Genomic DNA, 14,563 nt, shown 5'->3' with positions numbered 1-14,563 from the left:
CCGGCAGCACGACGGCGTGGTGTCGGTGGTGGTGGAGAATCCCGGCGGAGCTTCGCTAAGCGAGCGGGGAAGAAGGAGTAGCGGGGTGGCTAGGGTTTGGGGAGAGGGGGGCGCTGGCCATCTAGGTGGTGCGGCCACCTTGTGTTTGTTGGGGTGGCCGGCCCCCTCCCCTTGGCCCTCATTATATAGGTGGAAGCCCCAAGTGTTGGACTACAAGTCTCCGAATAAGACCCGAACCCAAAACCTTCCATGTGATAGGGAAACCTACCCAAGGTGGGAATCCCACTTGGGGTGGGATTCCCGCCTTCCATGTGGGGGGGTGGCCGGCCCCCTTAGGGGAGTCCACTTGGGACTCCTCCCCCTTTAGGGTTGGCCGGCCATGGAGGTGGAGTCCCTTTGGGACTCCGCCTTCCAAAGTGGTTTCTCCCGGACTTTTCTAGAACCTTCTAGAACCTTCCATAGAACCTTCCGGATCATTTTAAATCTTATAAAATGACTTCCTATATATGAATCTTATTCTCCGGACCATTCCGGAACTCCTCGTGATGTCCGGGATCTCATCCGGGACTCCGAACAAATATTCGAACTCCATTCCATATTCAAGTTCTACCATTTCAACATCCAACTTTAAGCGTGTCACCCTACGGTTCGTGAACTATGCGGACATGGTTGAGTACTCACTCCGACCAATAACCAATAGTGGGATCTGGAGATCCATAATGGCTCCCACATATTCAACGATGACTTTAGTGATCGAATGAACCATTCACATACGATACCAATTCCCTTTGTCACGCGATATTTTACTTGTCCGAGGTTTGATCATCGGTATCACTCTATACCTTGTTCAACCTCGTCTCTTGACAAGTACTCTTTACTCGTACCGTGGTATGTGGTCTCTTATGAACTTATTCATATGCTTGCAAGACATTAGACGACATTCCACCGAGAGGGTCCAGAGTATATCTATCCGTCATCGGGATGGACAAATCCCACTGTTGATCCATATGCCTCAACTCATACTTTCTGGATACTTAATCCCACCTTTATAACCACCCATTTACGCAGTGGCGTTTGATGTAATAAAAGTACCTTTCCGGTATAAGTGATTTACATGATCTCATGGTCATAAGGACTAGGTAACTATGTATCGAAAGCTTATAGCAAATAACTTAATGACTTGATCTTATGCTACGCTTAATTGGGTGTGTCCATTACATCATTCATACAATGATATAACCTTGTTATTAATAACATCCAATGTTCATGATTATGAAACTAATCATCCATTAATCAATAAGCTAGTTAAGAGGCATACTAGGGACTCTTTGTTGTTTACATATCACACATGTATCAATGTTTCGGTTAATACAATTATAGCATGATATATAAACATTTATCATAAACATAAAGATATATAATAAACACTTTATTATTGCCTCTAGGGCATATCTCCTTCAGATTACCATCCACAAGATCACATGATGAAATGTGGCATAATATTTATGCTTCATGTGTTGTCCAACTTGAATTCAATCTCCACTCTTAGTCTTGGTCAACCTATATCTTCTCATGTTCTATCAACATATCTTGAGGTACATAGAAAACTCTTCATTTTATTACATGCTATAAACCTTTGTCAACCATAGCTCAACTCATGAGACTATCATGACATCGGCTTAGAGCCATATCCTTAGTTCTTCTCTTGAAATAAAACACTCAAGATCTTGATGCCAATACCCAAGATATAGCTTTATCTTCATGTCATCCATAATTTAATCCAACACATGGACTACAAGAAATATCTATAGAACATGCATTCATATAAACATAATGAAAACATTAGTCCATAGAGGATTATCATTAATTACCAAAAACAAACTTAGGGGCAATGTACCCTTACACGAGTGCACGATGACAATTTCTTGACGGTGAGCCCCGAGTGTGTCGAATCCGCGATGGTGAGCACGAGCTAGCGAATGCGCGATGGCAAGCCCCTGAGCGAAGCAACTGCGCAATGGCGAGTACACGGTGGTGAGTTATGGACGGCAAGCCCCCGAGCGTGTCGAGTGCGCGATGGAGAGCCCCCCCGAGCGAGGGAAGTGCGCAATGGCGAGTTCTCGACGGTGAGCCCCCGAGCGTGGCGAGTGTGCGATGGAGAGTACGTGACGACGAGTGCGCGATGGAAAGTTCTCGACGGCGAGCCCCCGAGCGTGGCAAGTCCGCGACAGTGAGCCATAGAGTGTGTTGAGTCCGTGACGACGTCGCCCGTGCAGCGGCGGCTTCGGAGGGAAACAAACCCAAGCACAAGACTTCCCTCTTGTGGCTTCCCCAGCCGTAGCCAACGTCGATGCTAGCACACGCTGGTCGATAAAGGAAGAGGTCTAGGAGACACATTGGGTGGATCCTCTCTGCATGAAGGTGAAGCTTTTGTGGGTACGCGGTGGTCGCGCTCTTGGCGACGTGCACGAGGGATGGGCTGGCGACATGATGTGGAGGCCTAGACCACGGATCTTCAGCGGTGCGGCAATCGTCGGCAACTAGCCTAGCGGGCCCAATTAGGGCAGCACACTTTGCTTGATCTGGGTCACGCGGGCCACAACTTTTGCACATACCTCGTCAGCCATGGGGGTGACGGTTGGTTGTGCTGCGATGGTGGGCACCGTGTTGCTCATATGTCGATGGTGCGCCTGTTGTTTCCTACTACGGTGGAGGTTCTGAACCTCCTTCGTCGTGGTTGGACGGTGGATGACGACGTGGGGGCTTGTACTTCTGCATCGATTAATAAAGGTGGCACTCATGTCAAGATGAAGATCAACTGGATGCTTGTCCTTCTTGATCTTGCTGAAGTGTCGAGTTCTGGAAGGCTCCCCCGACGAACTCGCTTGGGCAAATCATGCCTCGATATTTCCGGATTGGATTGGATTATGTCGGGTGTTTACATATTTTTTCTGACCCTTTGGTTTCAGAAAGGAGCGGCCTGAAGCTCTACTATATGTTGCCATCAATGGTCATGTGTTTTTTGGTTCCATGGTGAAATCAGAGGGTGGGGGGGGGGGGGGATAATATGTGAGTTTTCAGGACTATTGCTGATGGTTCGAGGCTTTGTGTCGATGGTGGACTTGCTTTGTGTTTCTGGCTTCATCGCAGCGGCATGCGAGTGGGAGCAACACCACAAGAGAAGTTCCTTAAATGGTCCGGACTTTATTGGTTGTGTCTAACATTGATCTTGTTGAAGGCGTTATTTTAAGAGCTGATCTTTCTTCAGGGTGAAAACATAAAATCTATGATCGGCCGACGATGACACTTGTGTAATGTTTACATTTTAGAGGCGTCGCTTTTAGGGAACTTGAACTTTAGGTATTATCATGGTGGTGTTTGTGCTGCTGTTGTAAGGACTGAAATACTGTAACGGAATTTTTTTTAGTTTCTTCTTTTTTTTTTGGTTGTATCCATCCGTACTATTATTAGGGTCTTACGTTGTTGCAGAAGGTAGATATAATTAGTATCTTCTCGATATTAGTATATTTCCTTATAAAAAAAATAGCTGCAAGGAGAGCCCTACCACCAAGTCTACCGAGTTTCCTATTAAAAAGTATATCCAGTTTTTGTCAATTCTATTTCTTACCTATGTATATGGATCACATGGTGTTTTTCTTTTTTTTGCGAAAATTCCACCGATCTATTAATAATCATCAACAGTAGTACAAATAGACCTGAAAGTAATAAAAAATACAAAAATGTAATTGGACCACCTAGCGACGATTACAGACACTAGCACGAGCTGAAGGTGCGCCGCCGTCCTCGTCCCTCCATCACTGGAGCCAGGCAAAGCTTGTCGTAGTAGAGCTTATTATAGTAGACAGACGGGAAGTCGTCGTGCTAAGGCCCCAAAGGACCAGCGCACCAGAGCAGCAACCGTCGCCAATGATGACAATTGTAGATCGGAAGAGACTGACCTGAAACCACACAAGTGAACACGAAAACCGACCATATCCCAGGAGATCCATCGGACACACAACTCCATGCGCCATCCGCCGTCGCTAGATGCACCACCGGAGCGAGGATAGGGCGGGGAGAGCCTTATTCTAAGTTCAGGAAGTAGCCGCCGCCTCACCACCATGAAGAAGACATTGAAAACAAACTAAATGAAGAATGGAATCCTTCCTGTCGGCGAGAGGCCGCGATCCGCCACGCCTCCAAGGCCCAAAGGCCACCGGAGACGGAGCAGATCGACAGCGTCGCCGGCGAGAGGACGGAACCTAGATGGGTTTCACGATCGCCTGCCTCATGTGTCCTTTCTTCCGTACCGGTTCGGTAAAGTATTTTTTACTCTAGGAAGATCCCTCCTTAAATGCCCTTAAGGTGGTATGTGAAGCAATAGGTCAATCAGTCATTTCAACAGTGTCTGAGGACCTCAATGATGCAACTCAGTTTTCTTTGGTATATGGTAACGCATATGTTTTTGATCTTTTTCAAAGGTATACTAGCTTTCTCATGTGATAAATGAGATATATACCTTTCAGTACATTAATGTGTACTACCTACATGCACAAATGCCTTATTAGTGATGTTTGTTGTTTACAAAACAATATACTCCATGTATCCCATGGAACATGTTGAATGTTTGTAAAGTTTAAATAGATCTAAGTATAAATAATGTCTAGACACGTTTAAATTTAGATAAAATTTCGACAAGATTTCATGGGAGGAGGGAGTACTTTGATTTGAAGGGCAAGTGAGTTCTAATGTTAATTCAAATCCTTCATTTTGCAAAGTTAGGTATTCATGTGATGACATCGTCTACAATAATGATCTTCAGCCCATCTTTCGACAATGAGATCTTCCTCCTAGGCTCAATGATGACGTTGGAAGAGTAAAGTTTCGGTATTTGTTTTCAGATATTTCTTCGCCGGATCAATCTAGGAAATTTTTTTATGGTTGCCACGAGGATGTTTATCCTTGCAATATTTATTCCGGCTCCTACGTCCTCGACAATGGTGATTCATTCTCTTGGCTACCAGACGACGTCGGTCAGGCTGTTCGGTTGCTTTTTCTTGACATACTGGTGTTGCAGTTCTTTCCAATGGTGTTTGACTATTTCAATGATTGCGCGCGTGCACATATCCTTAACATTGCGGCTTAATTAAAAATTATGGGAGAATCTTCTTTGGTATTTTCAGGTTTATTGTTTGGTATCTATCTTCGGCTTCCTCCGGTAAATTACAAGATTGTGTCATTAAAGAATAAAGGGTTTGAAAACCTTGAAGATTTGTTGGTTTCTTTCGGACTTTATTTTGTAATAGTTGAAGTCAGCCCATGTATCTTTACCATGTACTATTTGTTAATATAAATATATGCTATATTGATTGTCAAAAAGAAATATATTCATGTGCCATAAGTGCAATATTATAGAAAAATATTTTTCATTCGTATAGTTCTTATACTTGAGCCTAGCACATAAGAAACATGTCGAAAGATACCAGAAAGAGATTCCTCAAGATTCTCCAACAACTAAATGTATTTTTTACCCTTGGAAGCAACCCTTCATACTTATACTTTAAGAAAATCATTTGTTTTAACAATAATAATCATTGCATCATGGAATTTGTCTGCGCTACTTTCAAATTTTTAGAAGCACTAAACTATTTCCATCTATTTTGTTTTCCTTCATGTATTATATTTTAAGAAACTTATTTGTTGTAACAATAACAACTGGAGTATAATTTTATTTTTGTAATTGCTCCTTGGTGCATATGCTTCCTTCACTTATAAGATATATTTCTAATTGTTAAAATATTCAAACAAAAATTCTATATGTACATCTCGACAAGCTATGTGTGTTTGTACAATTCACCAAAATCAGTTTTTTGTGTGGTCGATGTAAAAAATACAAAACATGCCTCTCAAATAGCATCATTTTTAGCACCATATTTGTATTTTTTTCACAGTTCAAATCACAAGTTTATTTTTCATGGAAAGACTTTATAAGCACGTAGCATGTGAATATCTACCAGGAAATTTTCCGTTTAAATTTTTCTGATATTTTAAAATGTATCAAAGATGAATTTAAAATAAAGGAAGCGGATGCACCCAAGAGGCAAACATCACTCCCTTTCTTTTAAGTTTGAAAGTATTTTTTAAAAAAAGTTTGAAAGTACTTTTTGACTCATAATAAGATTATAGACCTTTTCTCGCATGCCTGATGCATATATACTTGGAAACCTACTGTACTATTTTTGGTATATATATATGATCATGGCCCCACATGCATGGCTCCATAGATATACAAACCATAATCCGGCAGTGAAAAATTATAATAAGCTGCAACGGGTGAGATTTTGGATGTACTACTATGTGAACAACCGTTCATATATCGAAGTTGCAATTAGAAAATCGGCCGGCCGGCTAGCCTCTCATGGCACGATGGTGTTCACGCAGGCCATTCGAGGACAAATGCTCAACTTTACAAAAATGCAAAACGTTGGATTGATCTGCTATAAATTTCACACCAATCGGCGAGCACTATTGTCCGCTCACAAAAGCAACGTACGTCGCCGCGCCTAGCAGGGTTGCCGGCCAGCACAATATTTAATTTTCCATGGCAACGGTCGCTGCTTCTCTACTGCTAGCCTTCCTCGTCGCCGGCACGGCCGGCGCCGTCACGTTCGAGGCGACGAACAACGCGTCGACGACCGCCGGCGGCCAGCGCTTCGACCGGGAGTACGGCGTGGGCAACGCGACGCGGGTCCTCTCGGAGGCCTCCTTCTTCATCTGGAAGGTCTTCAACCAGACGGAGGCGGACCGCCGGCCCGTCGACCACGTCGCCCTCACCGTGGTGGACGACACGTTCGGCGGCGTCGCGTCCACCAGCGGCAGCGCGATCGAGCTCAGCCAGCGCTACGTCGGCGGTTACACCGGCGACCTGCAGGCGGAGCTGACGGGGGTGCTGTACCACGAGGCGACCCACGTGTGGCAGTGGGGGCTGCAGGACTACGAGGCGCACTGGTGGGTCTTCGAGGGGGTCGCCGACTTCGTCAGGCTGAGGGCCGGGCTTGGGCCGGCGCACTGGGTGGCGCCGGGGCAGGGGAGCAGCTGGGACAAGGGGTACGACGTGACGGCGAGGTTCCTCGACTACTGCGACTCGCTGATCAAGCCCGGGTTCGTCGCGGAACTGAACGCCGTCATGAAGGACAACAGGTACAGCGACGACTACTTCGTGCAGATCCTGGGAAAGAGCGTGGAGGAGCTGTGGAATGACTACAAGGCCAAGTACGGGGCTTGACCCATGTTATTTTTTCGATAAAGGAAAATATTTTTAATATCAAAGATACCAATTATACCTCGTCTCTACAACAACGTAATGCTCTAATGGTATTACGAATGCACACATCCAAAAAAGAGAAAATGAAAACTAAGAAAAAATGTCCTAACCTTAGCAACAGTAATACATCCATCACCAAAACAACACCTAAAATTGAGACTCTCCAAAAGGGACGCCTCCAAGAAGGAAACAGTGCACCAGCGCCATCGTCGCCCGATCAAAGATCTTAGGTTTTCACCCTGAAGATAGACACCGCTCTAAAAACAATGCCTTCAATAAGAACATTGCCAGACACAACCAGCTAAGGCTAGACCTTGGGTTTTCACCCTAAAAGGTAAGACTCCGAACTTCACATGTGCTGCTGCCCCCACTTTCGTACCACTGCTACGAAGCCCGGAACACCAAGCAAGTCCCTCAACAGCGCAGAGACTTGAACCTCTCCCTTAGCTAGCCCTTCAATCCAGCCTTCCTGATATTCTCTTCTTTTGACTTCACCATGGACCAAATGTCACTTGATGTCAACACAGAACAGAGCTTCGCGCAGCTCCCTCCAGAACCAAACGGTCAGAATAAAAGCATGAGTGCGCACGACTGGATACCACCGATCTAGCAAACTCCAGGCAATAGAAGCACTTTTACATTCGCCGTCGGCGCCTTCCGGAACTCAACTCTCCGGCCAGATCGAGAAGAACAGACCTCAGGTAGGTCTTCATCTTCGCCCAAGAGAGACCCTAGGACCGCCGCCTTTATTCAGGTCGGGCCCCACACAGGCAACCATCCCAGGCTGGCCAAGGTTGCCACCAGAGACACCAAGCGCATGACGCGTAGTCAGGCGATACCGCTTACGCCTGGGCAACGCCACAGCCGAAACGCCAGCCCTCCACAACCGGCCGCTGAGAGGCGAGGAGAAGAGGACCTAGGGTTTCCCCTTGCAGCCCGCCCCCACCCATCCCTCCGCCGTCGGTAGGGTTCACCACCACCTTGTCGTCCGTCGTGCCGCCGCCAAGCTGAGCCCGAGCGCTTCCACTGAGGCCCCCGACGCGAGGGTTGTGCCCTGGCCCGAGGAGGGAGACCCGTGCCCAACCCCTGCGCGCCGGACGAAGAGGAGTCCTCGCCGGTGCCAGCGCTGGCCAGGCTTTGCCTGATCGCGCCCCTGGCGGCGGCGAGGGAGGGGAGGGGGAGAGGGAGGCGGAGGCGGCGGTGGCGCGGTAGGGTTCCTTCCGGCCGCCACATGGGGACAACACGGGAGGGGAGAGGTCTACGTGAGCATCACTAGTTATCGATTTATGATACTCTTGTGCAGGATTAGCGAGACCTTGACTCACATTTATAGAAAGGCAACGCAGAGCGTCCCCGAAATATCAAATCCCCGATTCCCTGGGTCTGTGGCCGTCGAATCCTGTGAATATACGTCTCCGATCACTCGTTGACTCGGCCCACGCCCTGCGTGTCTCCATAAAGACGAAAAATTCTGTGCAACTGCTCACACGCGCGCCCCTGTTGCCATGTCGCTTTTGCTTGACGTCTTGCCCCCCTGACCGGTGTCCAACTCTGGCGAGGGCAGCATCGACGCCCGTTTGCAGCAGATGACTCACGCAAGAAAAAATTACCTCCGGTGCCGCTCCACCTTGCACAATACCACTCCATCCCCTTGCAGCAGGTAGCAGATGGAGTGCCTCACAGCAACAACGTGGCTAGCCGTCGCCGGCGACGCTCCTCGCAGCAGCACCATCGCCCCGCATTCGTAGACCGCCACCGCCTGCCACAACACCGCCGTTGAAGACTTGAAGCATCAACATCCGGCATTTGTAGCACCGGCGGCTGCCGTTTGTAGCAGCAGCCGACGAAGTTCGCAACAATGTCGGCCTGCACTGGACCATTGCAGCAGCAGTCTGCGGCGCTCGTAGCAGCTGCAGCTGACGTTTGTAGCTGCGTGTAATATCCCAGTATTTGGGGTTACAAAAATAGAGGAAACAGATGTGTGCATTGCATTCATGCATAAAAAATCCGGGGAATTTTTGCGCTTTAAAGTAAAACAGTCATAGTAACTGAAGTTTCACTTGATCTTGGTGGAATTGAAGTAGCTCATCAAGTTCAGTGCTATAAAACTCAATGTGACTTTGTTAAAACATTGTTTTGGGTAGAGATGATTTGATCTAAGGGGTTAGATCAAATGGAATTAAAACCAACACAAGAACATATTAATCAAGGATCAACTACTTGATCTTATTAAAGATCATAACATGGTATTCCTTGCCATAACATATGAATATCCATTTAATTGGAAATCAAGTAACAATAGTTGGAGAAACTATTCCTAACTTATCTTTACCATGTCTTAAACTAATCCATGTTCCTACCATGAACCTCATGGTATTCATTCCACTTAATTCTTGGAAACATGAAAAGGAGATCAACTCTAGAGGTATATATTCTTCTCTATTCCAATTTACTATACCTCAAAACTAGAGAAGTGAGAGTCTATATTAGTAGAGAAGCAATGATAAACCTTGAGCTAAAACTTGGATATACATCCATGTAATCAAATCATCATCTTTAAGAGTAACCCTAGGATATTATTCAAGACATTCCTAGAAAGATAAACCATCTATGATCATTAGAGATATTGATGATCACATCATTCCCTATGGAGCCTAACCTTGGGTTAGTACTAAAGTCCTTCCCAAATGAGAGACCATTCATACCAATCTTAGCTTTACCTAATTAAGAATCAAGGACAACCTTGAACTAAAGGATAAGGAGATAAAACCATCTAATCTTAGAATGGTGAGATGAACTAGTATAAAATGGAATAAACCAAAGCCATGATTTGATAAAGTAAGGAGGAGATACTAGGACAACACCATAAACCCTAGAATAACTATTCCTATATGAGAAAGATCAAGCTATGGAGTTACACTCAAGTAGTTGAGGCAACACTTGAACTTTAGGGAGATAACTACCCAATCATCAAGATGATTATATCATCATACCTTGAGAAGAACTCTAAGTAATTATCTCAGGCATTCTCCTAGGATATAATCTATTGAGACAACCATAGTAGGTCCATCCAAGAAAGTATAATAGAAGTACTATACCCTAGATGATCAAGTAAATACTTGATATTAGAAGTGAGAAACATAGTTTATGAGAGATACTTTAGGGAGCCAAACCTTTGATCATTACAAATTGGGTAATGATCATGTACTCTAAGAATTGAGAGTAGAAGCCATTGAGAATAAGTTGATCATGTCTAATGTATGATCATGCTTTGGAGAAATAGAAGCATAAGCCATAAGTTAAACCCTATATCATAAGCAGAATCTTACCACATCTATATTCCACTTATTCCTCAATTAAAGAACCTAAGAAAACCTTAGAGTCAAACTCTATACTTTATATGGTGTGAAACCATTCATTCATATAACCAAAGTTAACTATAAAAAGAACCATAACCACTTTAGTTACTTTAATGATAAATTAAGGATAATAATAGAAGTCCATTGGTAGAAGATAAAACCAATTCTCAGATCCTTAGTAACTAAAGGAGCACATGAAATATTAAGCAAGTAACTATTTTATCATGCATTGGGGAGAGTAAACCTAGCCAATGCAATATGGTATCATCTCATATCTACAACCTAGAATTATATCTCAACCCTAGTTTGTGTATCACTTGGGTGATCACAAATAAAACCTAAACCACAATTAAGTTCGAAAACATGTGCCATTAGGTAAATATAATTAAAACCCCAGAATTATTCACTAGTTATATCTTATGCTTCAATTATTGAACACAAGAAACAATTAGTACTAAATATTATAATTAAAACCATATGTGGGATCAACCACTTATACTTATAATTAAAACCAAACCATGATGAGAGTAGTACCTACTCTAGGTATAGTAAGGTGTTACTAAACCATAATAATAGAACTAAACTTGGAAGGAGTTCTAGCAAGAATTTCCAATTTATTAACACTTAAATATGTACATAAACTAATAGGCAAGTGATCACTCCCCAAATGGAAACCAAGTTCTAATACAACCTCTGAAATACTTTAAGTTGAAAATATCAACTCTAATACTTCCAAACAGATTTGATTCACAAGAAAAATGGAAATTAAAATGAGTGCATAAAAATCATGCTTAATTAAAATTTACAATAAAAAGGTTCACATATATTAAATGCTCATTCAAAAACAATTCAGTATTACAATGATCTTCTTATTAGTCCTCAGGAAATTCCAATTGTCAAATACCTGCAAAATAGAAAAGGATTCAAATCTAAATTAAAAACAGAATTCAAAATAGAAAATTTAAACAAAAAAAGAAAAATAGAAAAGGAGAAGAGATGGACTTACCTGCCACAGCAGCCCAACTGGGGAAGCCCAGAAGCAGCCCAGGCCCAGTCCAGCATCCGGAGCCAGCAAAGCCCGCGTACCTCTTCGCTTGGATAAGAACGAAGAGGCGTCATCGTCTTCGTCTTCACAACCGTTGACGCCCAGGAGAGCGCCACAACGCAGTGAGCTCCACGTCCCGCGTCGTCGCCGCCGTTGTTGACCGCCAGCGCACACCGAAGACACTATAAAAGGCATAGCAGCTCTCAATCGAACCCCTCTTCGTCTCCATCGTGCAGAATTCCGAAACCCTAACTCACCGGTATTCACCTCACCTCGCCGTTCCTCGCCTTCCCAAGCATCTTCGAGCTCACCTTCGTCATCACATGCTCGACAAGCCCACTGTGTAAGAGGAATCGAGCCAGGGAGCTCTTAGTCGCCGAGGAACCGTCGTTCCCTTCCGTCGGTATCTCACAGAAAATCGAACAATGTCGTCGCCACCGTCGACAATCGCCGCCATCGAGCCTTCCCTAAGCATCACTGTGAGCTTGCGCTTCTCCCGAGCCCTTTATTTGGCCCCACCATGCACCGTAGCGTGTCACCACCATAGTCTGCCGTGCACCGCCGCAGTCAGAGCTCGCCGGAGTCACTCCGGCGACCTTTTCGAGGGGGCGCCGCCACCTTCTGGTTCAGCGTGTCGCCCTGAGTCGAGCCAGCACACGCACGCATCCGCGAGAACCCTGTATCGTCGGCGACCATCGGCGACTGACTGTCGGCCACTGTGAACCAGGCCACGTCGGCGCCACTATGGCGTGTGACATGGCCGTTGGCCCACTGGTCAGTGAGTAGGGGTAGGTTTAGCTGGGTGTATATAGTAGATTTCATTTTAATTCCAATTCAATAATTGATGAAACTTTGCAAATATTTATAAAATACATTATAACTCAGAAAAATGTAAATAAGATACCAAAATTCTTAAAAAGGTAAATGATGACCCACAAGTATAGGGGGTGTATCGTAGTATCTTCGATAAGTAAGAATGTCGATCCCAACGAGGAGCAGAAGGTGTTGACAAGCAGTTTCGATGAAGGATTCACTGTAAATGCTCACAGACAAGTATTCAGGGGGTTTTGATGTAACAGTTGAATAAAGTACGAGTATGTAAAGTGCGAGAGTAACAATTGCAGCGAGTGGCCCAATCCTTTTTAGCACAAAGGACAAGCCGGTTTGTTTACTTATAATGACCAAACGTTCTCGAGGACACACGGGATTTTAGTCTAGTGCTTTCGCTACATACGGCTAAATAATCTTCATTGTTATGATAAGTGTTGTGTGGGTGAACCTATGCTAATGTACCGCCCTTCCTAGGACTAATACATACTTGTGATTATACCCCTTGCAAGCATCCGCAACTACAAGAAAGTAATTAAGAATTAAATCTAACCACAGCCTTAAACTCTGAGATCCTGCGATCCCTCCTGCATCGATATACCAGCGGGGGTTTAGGTTTCTATCACTCCGGCAACCCCGCAATTGGCAAACGAGTACAAGATGCATTCCCCTAGGCCCATAAATGGTGAAGTGTCATGTAGTCGACGTTCACATGACACCACTAGAAGAATAACACCACAACTTAAATATCACACCATTGAATATTACTCAACCATAATTCACTACTAACATTTAGACTTCACCCATGTCCTCAAGAACTAAACGAACTACTCACGAGACATCATATGGAACATGATCAGAGGTGATATGATGATGAATAACAATCTGAACATAAACTTGGTTCAATGGTTTCACTCAATAGCATCAACAACAAGTAGAGATCGATACCGGGAGAGTTTCCCCTATCAAACAATCAAGATCAAAGCCAAATTGCTACGGCGGTGACGGTGTCCAGCGGTGATGACGGCGGTGATGATGGTGGAGATGATGATGATGGTGATGGCGATGATGTCCAGCTCGATGACGGTGACGATGGCGTCGATTTCCCCCTCCCGGAGGGAATTTCCCCGGCGGATTCCTGCCCGCCGGAGAGCTCTTTTCTCTCTGGTGTTCTCCGCCCCGCAGAGGCGGTTGTAACTCTTCGCGAGGTACCCTCTGTGGCTTAGGTTTTCGGGACGAAGGATTTCGCGAAGAAAAGGAGGCGAAAGGGGTCGTGGGCCCCCCAGACCACATGGCGGCGCGGCCAGGGCATGGGCCGCGCCGCCCTAGGGTGTGGGCCCACCCTGGGTCCTCCTGGCCCCTCCTTCTGGCTTCCTTCGTCATCTTGAAAAATAGGATTTTTGGTATAATTTTCTCCCACAGTTGATCTTCCAAAATATTGCGTTCTGACGGTGCTTTTTCCAGCAGAATCCTGGCTCCGGTGCTTGATCCTCCAATAATGATGAAACATGCAAAATAGATGAAATAACATAAGTATTGTGTCCCAATATGAAATATATCAATGAATAACAGCAAATTATGATATAAAATAGTGATGCAAATTGGACGTATCAACTCCCCCCAAGCTTAGACTTCGCTTGTCCCCAAGCGAAACTGAGCTCGATAAACAGGACCACATGTTTATGGAGTGAAGAGTCGATAAATAAAATACGGACAAGAAGCATCATATTCATTCACACAGGACATTATAGTAAACAACCTCTTATAACTCATCTTGAAACAAGTATAAGGTAATCACAAGTAAAGGTGCATAAGAAATCATAATTGGTGATGGCAAACTTCGTTCTTGGTCAGAGAACAATTAATGATTATATTTATCTCATTGAGCAGCGCTCTCATGTTAAAGTTTATAAAGCACAACTTGCATACTCAATCATAATGGTCTTCTCATGATCATTGATAACTTGCAAAGCTATATTCATTCAGATAAAACTTGTACTAAACAAG

At 44.7% G+C, this 14,563-nt stretch overlaps 1 protein-coding gene across 1 annotated transcript; it reads left to right on the top strand.

The window, feature by feature from the left end:
- Nucleotides 1–6,595: 6,595 nt before the first annotated feature.
- Nucleotides 6,596–7,285, top strand: LOC127293405 (uncharacterized; the record flags this gene model as incomplete). The annotated part of the gene is made up of 1 exon (XM_051323057.2): nt 6,596–7,285. A coding segment is annotated over one exon (690 nt), but the record flags the coding sequence as incomplete, so codon positions are not given.
- Nucleotides 7,286–14,563: the final 7,278 nt, after the last annotated feature.

The sequence above is a fragment of the Lolium perenne genome, chromosome 1 (genome assembly GCF_019359855.2).
Source record: "Lolium perenne isolate Kyuss_39 chromosome 1, Kyuss_2.0, whole genome shotgun sequence".
Classification (NCBI taxonomy): domain Eukaryota; kingdom Viridiplantae; phylum Streptophyta; class Magnoliopsida; order Poales; family Poaceae; genus Lolium; species Lolium perenne.
The sequence above is the reverse complement of the archived record's forward strand: the minus strand, read 5'-3'. Positions and strand labels throughout refer to the sequence as shown.